We start from the raw sequence: 16,886 nt of genomic DNA on the forward strand, positions 1-16,886 counted from the left end.
ATTATAGTATTCACTCATTCTGATTTCTTACATTTTCTCAGCATATTTAACACAAACATTTCTTATGTCTGATTCACAGAACTCTCATTCATGCAATCAGATCTGTAACTGATTATATCAGATATCTCAGCATTCAATTTCTTTCAGTATTTAATATGAAGATTATACACTTGAAACTCTGAGATTCAATATACTAAGCATTTGAAAGATTTTGTTATTAATTGTAGATAGACAAGGCTTTCATGATTCATAATCATTATTGTCATATGTCTATTATTGATATATCTATCTCACAACATCAGTGTGTGCTTAATCACTAGCAATTTCTTTTTATACACTGAGTAATTGAGCTCAGTGTCTGATAGTTTTCTATCATTATACATTATCAGATGCAGCTTGCTGTTCTTACTCATCTGTAGAAGAGTATCTTCAATAGCTTATTCAGATACATTTATCTCAATGTAGAAAGATTTATCACAATCTGATTGAATAAGTACTGAGAATGTTATTACATATTCTCTCAGTGTGAGAAAAACCTCTTCATATATAGCATTTCAGATAATTGAATAAAACTTCTTCTTTTGCAGATTTGTATTCATTTCTCTTAAGAGATCTGAGAGTGATGCAGATATTCATGTGAAATTCTTGATAAATCTGCAGTAATATGAGACTAACTCAAGAAACTATCATATATAATATATATTCCTCAGCCGCGGTCAATTCACTATGACATTCAATTTCTTCAGAATGAGATGTATACAGTCATCACTCACTATATATTCTACAAACTTCAACTCTTTCATTTCAAACACACATTTGATTAATTTAACATAGAGCTTATACTCTGTCAGAGTTGTAAGCACTTCATTGAGATGCTTCAGATATTCATTATATAAGTTTGAAAAGACTAGAATATTATCAAGATATACAAGATATAAGATTTCATTCTGTTTATAAAGAATTGTATTCATTATCATTTGAAAGATGACAGATGCATTTGTCAGATCAAATGATATTATCAAGAATTTAAACTTCTTTTATTATATATTAAACACAGTTCACAGAACTGATAGTTCATCTACATAGATCTATCAGTATTCTGAGAGAAGATTGATCTTCAATAGATATCAGATGTTTTCAATCATATTCAACTGTTATTAAATCTATGACAGTGAATATTTATTCTTAATCATAAGCTTGTTAAGTGCTTAATAATTGATACACATCTGTCACTTCTCATCTGTCTTTTTCATAAATAGAACTGAAAAGCCTCACATACTTGATGAGAATTATATGAGATTATATTCTAGAAGGTCTGTGATCTGATACTTCTGTTCTTCAAGATATGTTTGTGACAGAGAATATACATTCTGATTGACTTGTTTTGCATTCTCTGTAGACTGACTGCCAGAATCATGAATTTCACATTTGATTTCATTTGATCTGATCTCATACATTTCTTGACGTGAATCCCGCTGAGACTGGCTATCAAAAAAACATGTAAAGTGACTATATATCAGATCTTAAAATGAAACCATGACTTGAAAAAAATGAGAAAGTGATTTCATTTGATCCCATTTAGTCCCATTCTTGGCATAAAGTTACTATTTTTAGACATTTTAAGGTTTTTTTTAAACTATTTTTAATTTTTTAAAAAGTAACACTTTTTGATAACACTCAAATGAGATTTAAAGTCATTTAAAGCAATAAAAATAATTTAAATTAAGAAGTGAAAATCATGATCTCATTTGAAAAATGTGACAAGAGTAGACAGTAAGTCTCACTGAGACAGTATGAGACTACTATCTAATGTTAAAACTGTGTAATGAGATCAGTCAAATTGATAATGAAACTATCAAAAAATCTGGTTCTGATTTCAGACACGGTCACACGGTCAGTCTAATTCTCTGTGTCAATCTTATGTACAAATCCTCATTTCAGCAGCAATTTCAGTGAAAGATCTGTTCAGAAGACCTTCTCATACTTCTTCAGAAGCTTCTTTATATACTTATTCTCTCACATATTCTTTATCTTGATTTTCTTCACTTTCAGATTCTGTATGATATACAGAATGCTTTCAGATGAGGTCTTGTAAATTATTCTCTTTGCTTATTAATGTGTAAGCAGATTTAATTCTTCTATATCAGAAATGTGAAATATTCTTCTCATATCAGTTGATAGAATTGTATGAACTGTTTTCTTTCTATCAGTCAATTATATATGATATATACATCATTAAATCTGTGAATTGAATCTTTAAAATCAATCAAGTCTGAGAATAAGATCATATTTCATATTCTGCAGCTCTCACACTTAAATATAGCAAGATCATTCTTCAAAGTACAAGAGAACTCTTACTCTTACAGATAATATCAAATATTAATTATCAGATAATCTTATACATCAGAAATTCTTCACTCAGCAGATCTCTTTCAGTCTTCAGATTATATAATTATCAATATATTATATAGAAGCTTCTGTAGACTGTGTCTACTAACACTTTTACAGTCATCTCTCAATTCTTACTAAAGTGCTTCTTATACATTAACATTTCAGATCTCAAGACATTGAGATGAGTATTCACTTCATTCTTCTTATTTACATCTTATTCAGAAGCCTTTTTCTTCTTTGTATTTACAGAATTCAGAGAATTATCTAACACAGACATCTCTTTCACTTTAAAGACTTTTTATAGAATATCAGTGAGTGTCTTCAAGCTTACTGATTTTACTAGTTTTTTAACTCTCTTACTTCTCTTGACTGTACACACTGAGTGTAATCTTTTATATCATGATTTTAGCATCTACAGTTGAAGTAAGCTCAATACTTATAATATCAAGATTTTCACTCAGAGAATTTCTTTTTCAGAGAATTCAGTACTTTAGTGATAATATTCAGATCTAGATTCATTATATCTGAGTGTATAACTTATATTATAGAAGTCTGATTACTCATTCTTTACTGAAATATACTTAATTACAGTATTTTCTGTTGCAATTAACTCACTTGTTCTCATATAATAAGAATATTATATACTTTCTTCACTGTATCTGACTGTAAGATTAAGCATTTTCATTCTACTCTTAACTTGAGTGTAAGATCATGAATGAAGATCTATAAATAGAAAGATGTTAAAAGCTCTTCATTTAATATAAGATAGTATAAACTGAAGTATATGAAGTATAATATAAGATTACTCACTTATCTATACTCAGTGAAGTATTTATAATACTTATCTTATATATTCACTTTCTCAAAGTTATGCAAGATTCATTTGAAAAACTTATTTTATATTTATAAGAATGAATATCACTTCAGATCTGTGAAATTCATCTTTTTATCAGTTATTTATAATAACTTCACTTTTCTATATAGAAACACAGCAGATTTTAAGACTTATTAAAATTCTATTAACTATCTATCTGTGAGTTCATATTCAATTTAATAATATAATTACATCTGACTTAGTTAGCTGATTACAGCATCATTTTTTCAGTTACTATTAAAGCTTAATAACTTCAGCAGATCTTCTGACTTAATATATTTCATACTCAGATTCTCATTCTGTATAATAGACTCTGATAATGTATACACTTCTAGAGAGATTGTGAATAATCATGATAAAATCTTCAGATTTAGTATAGTTATCTATCTATATAAATATTCAATCTCTCACTGCAGATCTAAGATCTGATTTTCTCTATTCTTATTAATAATAGTGATTGCATCAGTGAAGCTCTTTATAGTGAATACTTGATTCATAGTGAATATCAATTGTTATTTAACTTTCATCTCAGTCTGTTACTGTATACACAAGATCTTGATCTTGTTTAGAATTCTTATATATATACAGAGCTTTGATTTCAGTTCAGTGATCTCAGCTGTTTTTCTTACTACTTTGAGTAAATTCTCTAAGAGATTCTGTATATCTTTCAGTTCAGATAGCAGAGAAGAGTGTTATTTATATTAATTAGAAAAGATATTCATTTCAGTGATTTCTTATTAATTGTATAATATCTATTGTTATATTACTGTATTATTATATCACTATATTATTATATTACTATATTATTATATAATTTCTATTATTATTATATAACTTCAGTGATAATCACTTCTCTCTTTTTATTCTTCTTTTGAGTAGAGAGCAGACTTTTTTAACTCTTATTCACTGCTCTCATTCTCTTTCTTATATCTCATCTATTTATATATTATACATGATATTCATCTGAGTGTGAAGTTTTCTCTCTATAAGTAAAGCAGTATTAATTAAATACTCTTCTACTCACTACTCTTCATACACTATCTTTTGAGATACTCTAGAATTACACTGACTGTCACGCTCCCGGCCGCGTCAAGGCCCCGCTGCGGTTCCACACAGCTCATCACTTTCATGTGGATGATTTCATTCTGTTCAAACTGGTTTCCAACCACTCTATAACATCATTCAGATATATCATAGAAAGATCTGATTGATGAATATAAGAACTCTGCTTCTATACAAGATCAGCAAATTACTCTTTCTTAGTAATGAGACGCCGCTGAGGTATCACTCCAGCTATTCTCACTTATGAAATGAGAGAAGAATATTCACTTATTGTCTATATAGAATAGCTAGATGCTGACTTCTCATCAAAGAAGTCAGTGATTCATTTCTTTTTCTTCTACTGAAATATATACAAGAGTTACTGTGTGTCTCATACAATCTTCTTAGTATACTAAGTATCATATCTGTGATATTCTCATAATAATTCTGTAGTCTACAAGCTCACTATTCAAGCAAGATAGTTAAGCTTACTTATATAGCTTCTTAAACAACTATCTTTATATAACACTGCTGACTAGTCACTGCTGCAGTTTCATCATGTTACAATTTAAATCACTCAATCTGATTATAAGTTTGAATCAGTTAAGCTCTAACAGACTAATATAACCTCATGCATCTATACTGAAATTAATCTAACTTCACTCTCTGAGAGAAACATCACATCATTCTCTAGAGTGTGTACATCTCTATCTCAGCAGAAATTCAAGATTTCTGAAACTGCTACATATTTTGACATAAGCTCTTCAACTGCTCTGTCATCACCGCAGCCTCTACACATCTACATCTATCATGAAGATAGAGAGATTAAGATTAAAGATTCTCTGAAATATAAGAAAAACATCTTATCTGAATTTCACAGCTTTATCTATACTCTTGAATGAAAATTTCACCTTAATCTGAGTTAGTATAATACTCACAAGATTTAAGTAATATACACTGTCAATCTTCTTGAAGGCATCTCTGTAACTACTTGAGTCACTAAGAAGAGAAAGCTTGAGTATATCAATACTATCATGACTTAAGAAGAATTCAAGAACTTTCTACTGAATTAAATTGAAGATCACTGTAACTGCAGCTTCACAGCAGCACAGCAGTTCAACTTATTATATTAATAAGATGATGAGAATTCTTTCAATTTCAATGTAAGATTTAAAGAATATTGAGAAAAATTAACTGATAATTTAAATCAATTAAAAACACAGCTTTATCTTATAAAGTTGACTCATAAGATGCAGACAATGATATTATAATATCAGAGTTCATCAATTAATTATACTGAGCTTGTTAATCTGACTTTCTGAATCTATTTAAATAATCAATTCTCTGAGAAAAAGACTAATAAGATCTCTTCTAAGTAATTAATAATAGAATCTAAATAATGCTGTGATAACTTCAGTGCAGAGAAAGTAAAGAAAAATTTCAAGTATTCTGATTCTTCACTCACTGTGAAGAAATGTTAAAAAAGATTTGATAAAGATCTCTGTATCAACTGCAGAGCTGATAATTATTATATCAGTGATTATAAGAAGCTGAAGAAGAAAAGAAACTGAGAAGACATTTTCTCAAAGTTAACTTCTCTTCTGACAAATGTATCTGTGGAAGATAAAGAAGAGAAAGAAAAGAATTAATAATTCTCATATCTCTGAGTTCATGTTATAATTATAATACATACTCTGAATGAAGAGATACTAGTGAGATACCTACTTAACTCTGAGATGAATATCAACTTCATATTCTATTTCTTTTCTTTGATAAAGAGTTGAAAGAAGATAGATCTGTCAGATCATATAAAATTTACTGATGAAATGAGATGTCACTGTTTTAACATAATTCAAGTGAAGTATGTAGTCACAGACTCAGAAGAAATCTTCAAGAAGAGCAGTCTGCTTCTTCACATAGTTAATATCATAGATGAGAACATCATTCTAGATCTTCTATAATTGAGAGAAAACAATTCTCTCATTGACTGAGTCACTCAGACATGATAATACTATCTCACTGATAAAGAGATAGTAATAGAGAAATCTGAAGAGTTTCATTGAAAGAATCTTGAGAAAAAGATAGAGTTGATATACTATATAGCAGATGATTGAGACTTGAGAACAGATGAAGAAGTCATCACTCTCACTGTAAGATTAGCAGCAGTATTCATTATTGAAGACAGACATATATGACATCTCTTTACAGATTTTAAGAATGTCTTTTTAGAAAGAAAAGCAGTGAAGTTTTCTGATATAAAGATATAATATAAGATTTATCTTAAAGATGATATAACAGTGCTGTATAAGCCTCTTTATAACTTGTCTGTAAAGAAATTGAATGTTCTATATAAATATCTTGAAGAAGTGTAATCAAAGAACTGAATACATTTATCAAAGAGTTCAGCAGAGACATCTATACTCTTTGTATTTAAGAAGAATGATAGGCTACATCTATGTGTAGACTACAGAGATTTTAATAAGATAACAGTTAAGAATTACTATTCATTACTGTTGATTAATGAGATAATTGATTGATTATCTGAAGCAAAGATATTCTCAAAGATTGATATACAGAATATCTATCATAGAATCAGAGTTAATGAAGATAATGTTTGAAAAATGACTTTTTATATCAAGTACAGTAATTTTAAATATCTTATTTTATCTTTTAATCTTTGTAATGCTTCAGTCATCTTTCAGACCTATATAAATGAGACACTGCAGAGCCTTGTCAACATCTTCTGTATAGTATACTTAAATAACATTCTAATCTTCTTAAAAATAGAGGAAGAACATGATACTCATGTTTGAGAAGTATTAAGTCACTTGAGACAGTATTAACTCTATAGAAACACTGAAAAATGCTTGTTCTACATACAGAAGATTGATTTCTTAGATTATATTATTAAGATAAATGACATTTCAATGAACAGAAGCTGAGTCTCTGTCATTGAGAATTGACTGATACTGCAGACATATCATGAGATGTAGATATTTCTAGAATTTGTAAATTTCTACAGATAATTCATCTATACATATTCACAGATTACTGTCTCTCTTACAGATCTGTTAAAGAGAAGTGTGAAAGATAGAAAAATAAGACTGTTTATTCTTACTCAAGATACTGTACAGATATTTGCAGAATTAAAACAAGCTTTTATAAATATCATAATACTGAATCACTTTAACTCTGACTTACTCAGTCAGTGTGAGACTGATGTATCTGAGAATGAGATCTGTGAAATCTTTTCACAGTTGACACTGAAGATCTTTCAATATTAAAAGAATTAGAGAATAATTATCTCTGAGAAAACAGATAATGAATTATCTCTGAGAGAAGACTTTTTTACAGAGTCTATAAAACACTATGAATAAAGATCAGTGATCTTCTTCTTCAAGAAGTTATCACTTATATAAAGAAGATATAATACTTATAATCAGAAGATATTAGCAATTGTTGAATTCTTTAAGATCTGATAATATTATCTTCAGAATAGTAAGTATTCAGTGTAAGTTCTCACTAATTATATAAATCTATATTACTTCTTAATAATAAAGAGCTTGATAGAATATTAAGCCAGGTGAGCAGAGCTGCTTTCAGAGTATAATTTCTATATCTGATACTATTCAGATTAGCTTAACTCTGCTGATATACTGTCTAAATAATCTGATTATAATATTATTAATATAGAGAAGAATTCTATAAAAGAATCTCTACTATTACTACAGAAGAAGCTGACTGCAGAGAATTGAGATTCTCTGAAGCTTAGAAACAGTACTGAAGAGACAGCTGTGTAACTCAGTATAGAAGATAAAAGAGAATTCAGATTTTCACAGAAGATTAATATTAAAGATTATAAGCTTCTTATATTATATCTTATAATTATTAAATTAGTAAAGAATGAAATAATCTATAATCTTTCAATCTGACTACTTTTAAAATTTATTGATAAATTATAGAAGAGAGATATCTTTACTATAGCTTAAATTTAGAAGTTAAAGAAGAAATAATCTGATTTAAACTTGAAAGAGATAGATTCTGAGCAGAATAATACTGCTAAGAAATTAAGTCACTGATAACTAGAAGAATATAAACTTCTACTACTGAATAATTCAGTCTTTATCTCTCATAGTAGAGTAATGTATCAGAAGTTATTAAGAATTTATTATAATAATCTTCATATAAAGTACTTTAAGTTAGAGAAGACTGAGAAGCTTCTAAAATATAAATATATTTAAGACAAGCTCTGAACAGATATCAAAGAGTATATTAAAACTTATAATATCTATCAAAGAATAAAGATCTTATAGTATAAGTAATACAGTGAGTTAATATTACTATCTATTTTAAAGAGCTTATAATAAAATTTATCAATGAATTTCATAGTTAATCTGCTGAAGTTGACAAGAGTCAAAGAATATAACTTAATTTTAATTATTATTAATTACTTTATAAAGATAATCAGATATATCTCTACTTATAAAAAGATTAAAGTCTCTGAATTAACTGATCTATTTTTAGATATCATTATTTATAATCATAGTACTCTGAAATTATTAATAATAGATTAAGAATCTCTCTTCATCAGTAAATACTAATTGACTTTTTACTATTATCTTATAATAAGATGTCTTCTCAGTACTGTATTTCATCTACAGACTGATAATCAGACTGAATATCAGAATTAGATACTAGAACAGTATTTTTAAGTATTCTATTTATATTATTAAAATAATTGACTTAAACATCTTCTAACTGCTGAATTTATATATAATAATATAAAGAATGTAATCTTAAAGATATCTTCTTTCTATACTTATTATAAATATAATTCTTCATTATTCAGTAATATCACAGATGATGTTTTAAAGAAGAAGATAGATAGTTAAAATATTAGATAATTATAGAGAATAAAGTATCTCTCAGTATTAAAAGTAAAAGTAAGATTGAAACTTTTAAATAAAATTTATAAAAAGACAGTGAAAAGTATTCACTATGCTCAGAAGTAATAGATAAAATACTATAATTAAAAATATCTTCTAATAAAGTTTTTGATAGAGAATTAAATACTACTTTTAGCAAAGAATATTAAGATAATGAGACTATATAAGAAGCTTAGTAAGTGATGACTAGAATCTTTTCTAATAATAAGAGTGATAAATAAGTAGATATATAAGTTAAAATTACTTATAGAATTGAAATTAATTCATTCTATTTTTTATATTTTCTATTTAAAACTCTATAAGTAATATCTCAGAGCAGAGCTATCTTGATTAGATAATATTAAGATTAAGAGTGATACTGAATATCTTATAAAGAAAATATTGAATAAATAAATATATTATAGCAAGCTTTAATATCTTATTAAATAAGAAAATTATCTATTATCAGAGAATTCATGAGAACTGCTTAAGTATTTAAAAAATACTGAGAAAGAGATTATAAGCTATAAGATAACTAATAGAGACTTCTCTATTATATATCAGAGATATTAAGTAAGAAATACTACTTAAGATTTCTTATTTTTTCTTAAAGAAGTTTTTAGAGATAATCTTATAATAATAAGTTAGTATTTTATAGATTCTATAGTACTCTTCTTCTATTTTCTCTCAAAGAGTTTTTTAAAAGTTTAATAAGACTATACAAGTATAAAATTCCTGAAGTAATTAATAAGAAAAGAAAGAGATATTTAAAATTAATAAAAAAAATTAATATTAATTAATCTGCAGACTGCTGCTAATTTAATGAGACTGTAGTCTACTGAAAAAGTAAAAAGAAAGAACTTCAGAGTCTATTTATTAATAATTATATTCTTATTAAACTTATTCTTCACTGTTAAAGTCTTCAGTATTAGTATCTTTATCTATTAAGAAGTTAGTACTATAGTACTATAGAGAAGCATGCTGCAGAAGAGTATAAGAGATACTGAAAGTATTAACTTATTAACTTATAAAGTATCTCAGTTATCTACTTTAACTGAAGTGAGATTCTCTTTAATTAATAATTAATCTCTGTAGTGCTTTTAATAGTAATACTAACTGATTTCTTCTTAAGATTAGTCATTCTGAGATATTTTTTCATCTTAAAGATTCATACTTTTATCTTCTTTTATAAATAAGTAAGAGAGATCTTCTCAGTCTTAATAGAATCTATTAATACTTAAAGCTCTGAGACTCTTACTCTATACTACTTAAATATCTAGACTTCTTATTAGAATTAATATAATATCTTTCTATGAAGTAATACTTACAGAGAGATAGAAGTTATTATTACAGATATAATAAAAATAATGAGAGTGAGAGAAGAAGTGAATATATAAAATCTCTCTCTTCTTCAGCTGTTTAACACAGTATAGACAAGTAACAGTGTCAGTCAAAGACTGCATCAGAGTCTTTCTCACAGAGAAGATAAGAGCTATAAGATTTACAGACTCAACTTAGCAGTATTCTGAGCAGAGCTCAGATATACTGTGAGAGAGAAACTACAGATTAGACTTCTCAGAGTCACTATTCTCAGAATCAAGCTCTTCTCAGATTTCTCTTTAAATGATCACATAGAGTCATATATCACTGTATTAATTGAGAGAGAGAGCAGCATTGCAACAGCAGTAGAGAGAGCAGAGAACAGATCAGATACAAATACATCAGCTAGTAGAAGAAATAACATCTCACTGCAAGACATGATGACTATCACTGCAGCTGTGAGAGAAGCAGGAGAAGAAGAAGAAGAAGAAGATGTAATAATAAGAGTGATGCTTTCATGACTCATTGACACTGTCATCTTCATCTTCAATCTGACTTTCTTAACAGTCACAGAGGCTGCTGCTGCATCACAAAGACATTTATTCACTAGAAAATGTCAGAATAAGTCCTTTATTATTCTTTAAGAATGATACTCTCATACACTCACTGTTACAATTGAGAGAGAGAAAAGAAAAATATTTCACAGAGAGAGAGATCTTTTTAAAAAAATTCTGTTACTACTGTTAACTTTGTCTCTAAAATACATCACTTTTACAGAGAATTTTATATATAGAATGAAATATATTAAGAGATCTGTAAGTTACTTATTAACTACATTTTTCACATTTTAAATTAATATATAAGAAACTCACTTATCACATATTTAATTTAAATAAAGATGAGAAAAGAAAGATCTACACAGTCAGTAGAAAAACTCATCTAATTCTTTATATTACACACAGTATATATAGTATTAAATCAGTTAATAACTATTGCTATATAATAAAGATAATTTCTAATTCAGTAATCTTAAGAGTATCAGAACTATGTTTTTAAAGAGAAGAGTATTATCACACTCTCAGTTATGCTAAGACTCTGCTACAGTTTCACACAGCTTATTACTTTTATACAGATAATTTTATTCTATCTGAATCAGTTTTCAATCACTCTATAACATTATTCAGATATATTATAGAAAGATCTGATTGATAAATATAAGAATCTCACTTCTATACAAGATCAGCAGATTACTCTTTCTTAATAACAAGGTGCTGCTGAGGTATCACTTCAGCTATTCTCACTCATGAAATGAGAGAAGAGTATTCATTCATTGTCTGTATAGAATAGCTAGATGCTGACTTCTTATCAAAGAAGTCAGTGATTCATTTCTTTTTCTTCTACTGAAATATATATGAGAGTTACTGTGTGTCTCATACAATCTTCTTAGTATACTAAGTATCATATCTGTGATATCCTTGCAATAATCCTGTAGCCTACAAGCTCGCTATTCAAGCAAGATAGTCAAGCCCACTCATACGGCTTCCCAAACAACTACCCCTACGTGACGCCGCCGACTAGCCACCGCTGCGGTTCCGCCACGTTACACTGACATGATAACTATGAATCACTTCATAGACAGAATTATCACACTCTGAAGAAGCCTGCACTTCTCACTGATTTTTAGACATGCTATCAGATGTGATTCAAAGGTTGCTTGAGCCAGTGTATGATTACAGGTGTACACCAGCTTCTTATATATCATACACTAAATTAATTAGCAGCCGCTATGGCCCCTTTACACTTGTAAGCAAGTTTGGAAGCGGCCGCGTTATTATCCGACGGTCGTATGTTCTTCCGAACCACAAGATATTGAAAATATTTTCTTTACAGTGTGGTTTTCCATACACTGTGGCGCACTCACTACAGAGAGTGAGTAAGCATGGCACAGTTAGCATGTAGCATGACAGTAGGGTTGCATAGAAATTTTATTAATAAGAACTTTAGTGTGTAGTTAACTATTAGCAATATTATATTTTCGCCTAAAAATAGCTTCAAGATTGTAACTTCAGGCGCTAAATATAGGCGGTCATCGCGGGGAGACCTTCAACCTAGATTTTTAGTTACATTTGAGCTTAACTGGAGGTGGAAATTTGTCTACCTCTACCTCTACCTTGACCTAAAGCCCCCCCTCCCCCCACAAAGCTGGCGAGGGTATGGCTTTTACTCTTCTGTCAGCCGTGGCAACGTTTTGTCTCGCATATCAAATCGATATCCTTTGTGAGGTCTTATATCCATGCTCGTCGGACCGGGTTTCCCAGCATCGTCTCGCCAGTGCCGGCCAAAAGTATCCCATGGATGATCCTCGGACAGCCCCTACAGCCATTCTTCCAAAAATATCTTCCAGCGTGGCTCCATGACCGTCTCGATGTCGTGAAACATGGCTGGGAGTTCCGCAGAAAACGCGAGTTCCATGATCGGCTGGGGAATATTTTTGCCGTTGTTAACCCTGACGAAGGCACGATTTGGCAAGTTGGCCTTCGCGACGTGGGAAAAAGGAGCAAAGGCGGGTTTTCTAACTGTAAAATAGGATAGCGGATCCGGTCATTGTGCACTCCGTACTGCAGAGGAAAAATGATTTCTTGCAAGCACCTGTTGTTGCTCGGTTGCTTGGATTTGTTCGGGCCGAATGTGTTTTGTGTAAGTTTTTGTTCCTTTGTACTTTTCTCTGCTCTAGTCTATTAACAAAGATTGCATGGCAGATGAACAGCAATGAATGGTAGATCACCCGGCAGCTCAAGCTCTGGTGTGCACTTTGACTTGCTAAAATAATTCCCCAGGAAGCATCACTGTTGAATGTTCTCTGCGAACCTGGACGAGCGCATCAGCAAAACTGTCTGGAGAGAAAGCCTCCACCAGGCCAGTGACATGGTAAAATATATGTTGAAGAATCTAGGAAACTAGACGTGGGATGAGATGCTCTGGTGCACTGAGGGGATTGATGCTGTTGTGGCATACTGCCTCTTTGTGGAGGGGGATACCTGCTGACTGCCGCACAACAAGAGATCTAACCGCCCAGGTTCTTCAGAAGAGGGTCTGTGTGGAGATGCACATTCCTCTGCCTCCCAGCCAGAGGGAGATTGTATCTGAGATGGTAATGAAGGATCATCGGCCACTCTACAGAGTACTGCTTCATCTGTCTGGATAAGTTCTCTACCCATGGTGGGGTGACCAAGCACCTCCCCTTGAATGAAAACATCTGCAGTGGATCAGGCCTGGGGACACAGTCAGGTGTCCGCGGCTGCAATGTGGTCCTTGAGAGCAAGATGGAACCCTAGAGCCACGCATACTTCGTCCATAGCACGGTGAGCCCAGACCACCCGTAGCCATCCAGGTTATCTCTTATCTCGATCTGCAAACACCGCCCCGCGTCCCCATTCCCGCCCGGTTGGAACGCGTCCATCACACCATAATCCCTCTGTATGTTTTAATGATCTCTGTTTCTACCCTATTAGGAGCCTATACACGTAGAAATGTCAATTAGATGAACCATAGCCCTCCATTGTTTCTAATACGTTCACTGCAAAGTATCTATCTATAAATCTAAATCATATCTGGAAACAATTCTGAGTGCGAATTAAAGCTCCTCGCTGGGATTAACAGGGAGCTAGACTTAAAGATTCATGGACATACATACCATTCAAGGAAATTGCTAGAGGAGCTTTCCTTGTTAGAGAGAGATCTCAGAGCACTAGACCAGAAATAGCAAATCCATATGGATCAAATATCAGTTTTCCTAGTAAAGTTTTCACTCTGCAAAGAATCCTTCAACCAGGTCCAGTGAAAAAAGGACCATCAGTTACCACTTGTAAAAATTGCAATAAAATTGTTCCTTGAAATCATAGAGGGAAAAGATGGCGTTGTCAACTCTACCATAAGTTGAAAGATGAAAGGTAAGTTATATATGTAAAATTGAATTCTACCCGTGCCACCAAAAGAAGGTTCAAGGTTCTCGCAGCAACCTATTTTGGTGTAACTAGTGGCTTCCAGAACTAACTATCCCGCAGGATTAAAGTGCCAACCACCGTTGTCCATCCTGCATCCTGGGGTGTTCAGCGGTACCTCTGGATGCGAATGGAATGGGTGGAACAAGCTCAAGATTGCCGTTGTCATCCACTCTTTGGAAGACGACCAATTCACGATCTGTAAGAAGAAAACCGTGTTGAGAATTACCAGTTGGCCTGGGTCAGTGCTTGGCGATACTGGGTAATGATGGAGTTTAACAATATCAAATCTTCCGAAATTATTTTCAAGGAAAAGCTTTTTGCTTCCGATTATTCCGTGATATTCCTTGTCATGGTTCGTGGCCGTATATGTGTCATGAAGGTGGTAAGTCAGATCCTCCATATATCCCTGCGTGCTGATGCTGATGGTGACAGCATCACGGTCGAGGGCCACGACGGTACTACGAGCCAAAAGATCGTGAGTTGGATATCCATGTGCTTGAGTCCGCCGCCTATCAACGACTAAAGGAGCGAGGGCTGTGTGGACGTGGAGTCGTCCCTCATTTCATTGGAATGATGGAGAAGTTCGACCCGCAACCGTTTCAACCTCACCTGAAAATGTTCCTTCATGATAAATACCTTCCCAGCGCTATCTTTCTGGAGTACATACCGAATCTTGAAATGATTCATCTGCACAACTACTCACAGAAACGAATGGACAACTTTATCAAAGGCCTACAGGAGATTCATGGGGCAGGAGTACGGCACAGGGATCCAAAACCTAGGAACATGATGGTTGTCAAAGACGATTCAGAAAGAGTTGTTTGGATAGATTTTGATCGAGCAGAGACCTACAACATTCCAGTCACTGACGAACAAAAACGGCTTTTGGACGAGGAGGAGGAGATAGTGCTTGGCTTCCGGGACTGTTTAGTAAGTGCTCCGCACCCAACACACATCCATTCTTAATCTCATTATCTCTACTGCAGCAAGCCGATTGTGCAAAAGGGAAACTTGATGAAGCATACCTTTTCTACTGCACTTGATCGAATCCAACCGTGTCACGCGTGAATAACGAAAAAGCCCACCCTCATCAGTTTGGTCCCGACAACAGGAGTCTCGTTCATGCCACATAGTCCTTCCAGTAACATTTTATAGTACACTGGCACGGCCCTACGGCACGACTGAATGACTATCCACCACATTTATCACTTGTGTATCGTTATGAGAAGGGACCGATGGACACGCTGGTGGAACATCTGATGGCGAGGATAATGTGGTGACTAACATGGATAGTCTATGTGAGGCAGGACATGATCAAAAACCCTCCTGAACCATTTCACACTGTGCTAATGGTGAGCAAATTATGGAAAGAGGAACAAGAGAGTGGAGGACTAGCAGTTTATGAATTGTTTGTCTATGTACATGCCAGAAACACTCAATGCAGATGCTTTGTTTGCTATCATTCCTACGAGGATGGATGGAACATCTGTAACTTGTTTTGACTGGGGGATCTAGAGTCTAGTGATGATGTTCCAGAAGTAAGCTCTGTGCCAGCACATTGTCTCATGGTCTCAGAAGATGGTGTAATCAAACTTTTCACATAAAATAGGCATGATTGACTCACGATTCTCACTGTCCAGCACGAAAAGAGTGGCAGTGGCCCTACATGGCTAATATATGTCTCGGGGAAGAAATAGAGGGATGCTGGCGTTTCCCTCCATGAAAATATGGCGGGCTGCCCTGTCGAGGAATGGAGGATGCTGGCCCATGCCTCTGTGAAGAATAGGAGATATAAAGCTGGCCATGACTGAGCCATGTTCTTTCTAAAGAATAGGGGAAGCTGGGGCACGCTCTTTCTGAAAAATAGAGAATGGGGATTATTCCCCCAAGAGTAGAGCTAGCCATGACTGGGCCCTTCCTGGGAAAAATAACATGGCATGTTATAATATAAAATATATATTATTCTATAAAGAATTTAATAGAGAATTTATGTGGTGTACGCCCAGATGCCTATAGCGAAAAGGATATATATTCATGTGACTCCATGTCTATTCTTCTAAAAGATAGGGGGCGAACGCCTTTATATATAGATATATATATATACAGAGTACACGTGTACGTGTTTACAATAACAGTGGCCAAGTGGAAGGAGCATTCGCGGGAATAGCAGAAGAAGGAGCAGGGGTGGAGCGAGAGCTCCAAGTGAAGAAAGGGCGGAAGCACTCCTCCATATGAAGAAGGGGCGGATTCCCACCACAATTTAAATAATAATAATTATTATATAAAGAGATATATGGTGAATTTTAAAAATAGTAATGAGTTGATACAAGA

The 16,886-nt window shown here is 32.5% G+C and overlaps 3 protein-coding genes across 3 annotated transcripts; 2 read left to right on the forward strand and 1 right to left on the reverse strand.

The window, feature by feature from the left end:
- Positions 1-14,494: 14,494 nt before the first annotated feature.
- Positions 14,495-14,818, forward strand: BDBG_17226 (uncharacterized protein; the record flags this gene model as incomplete). The annotated part of the gene is made up of 2 exons (XM_031724998.1): positions 14,495-14,501; positions 14,616-14,818. The coding sequence occupies 2 exons, from the start codon at positions 14,495-14,497 to the stop codon at positions 14,816-14,818; spliced, it is 210 nt and encodes a 69-aa protein (XP_031578846.1).
- Positions 14,819-14,820: 2 nt separating this feature from the next.
- On the forward strand, positions 14,821-15,598 carry BDBG_17227 (uncharacterized protein; the record flags this gene model as incomplete). Its single annotated transcript, XM_002624437.2, has 3 exons — positions 14,821-14,937; positions 14,988-15,485; positions 15,542-15,598. The coding sequence occupies 3 exons, from the start codon at positions 14,821-14,823 to the stop codon at positions 15,596-15,598; spliced, it is 672 nt and encodes a 223-aa protein (XP_002624483.2).
- Positions 15,599-15,943: 345 nt separating this feature from the next.
- On the reverse strand, positions 15,944-16,783 carry BDBG_17228 (uncharacterized protein). The gene has a single exon (XM_031724999.1). It carries the CDS (start codon positions 16,369-16,371, stop codon positions 16,021-16,023), a length of 351 nt encoding a protein of 116 aa, XP_031578847.1. The 5' UTR covers positions 16,372-16,783; the 3' UTR covers positions 15,944-16,020.
- Positions 16,784-16,886: the final 103 nt, after the last annotated feature.

Source organism: Blastomyces gilchristii (genome assembly GCF_000003855.2).
Source record: "Blastomyces gilchristii SLH14081 genomic scaffold supercont1.10, whole genome shotgun sequence".
NCBI classification, from domain to species: domain Eukaryota; kingdom Fungi; phylum Ascomycota; class Eurotiomycetes; order Onygenales; family Ajellomycetaceae; genus Blastomyces; species Blastomyces gilchristii.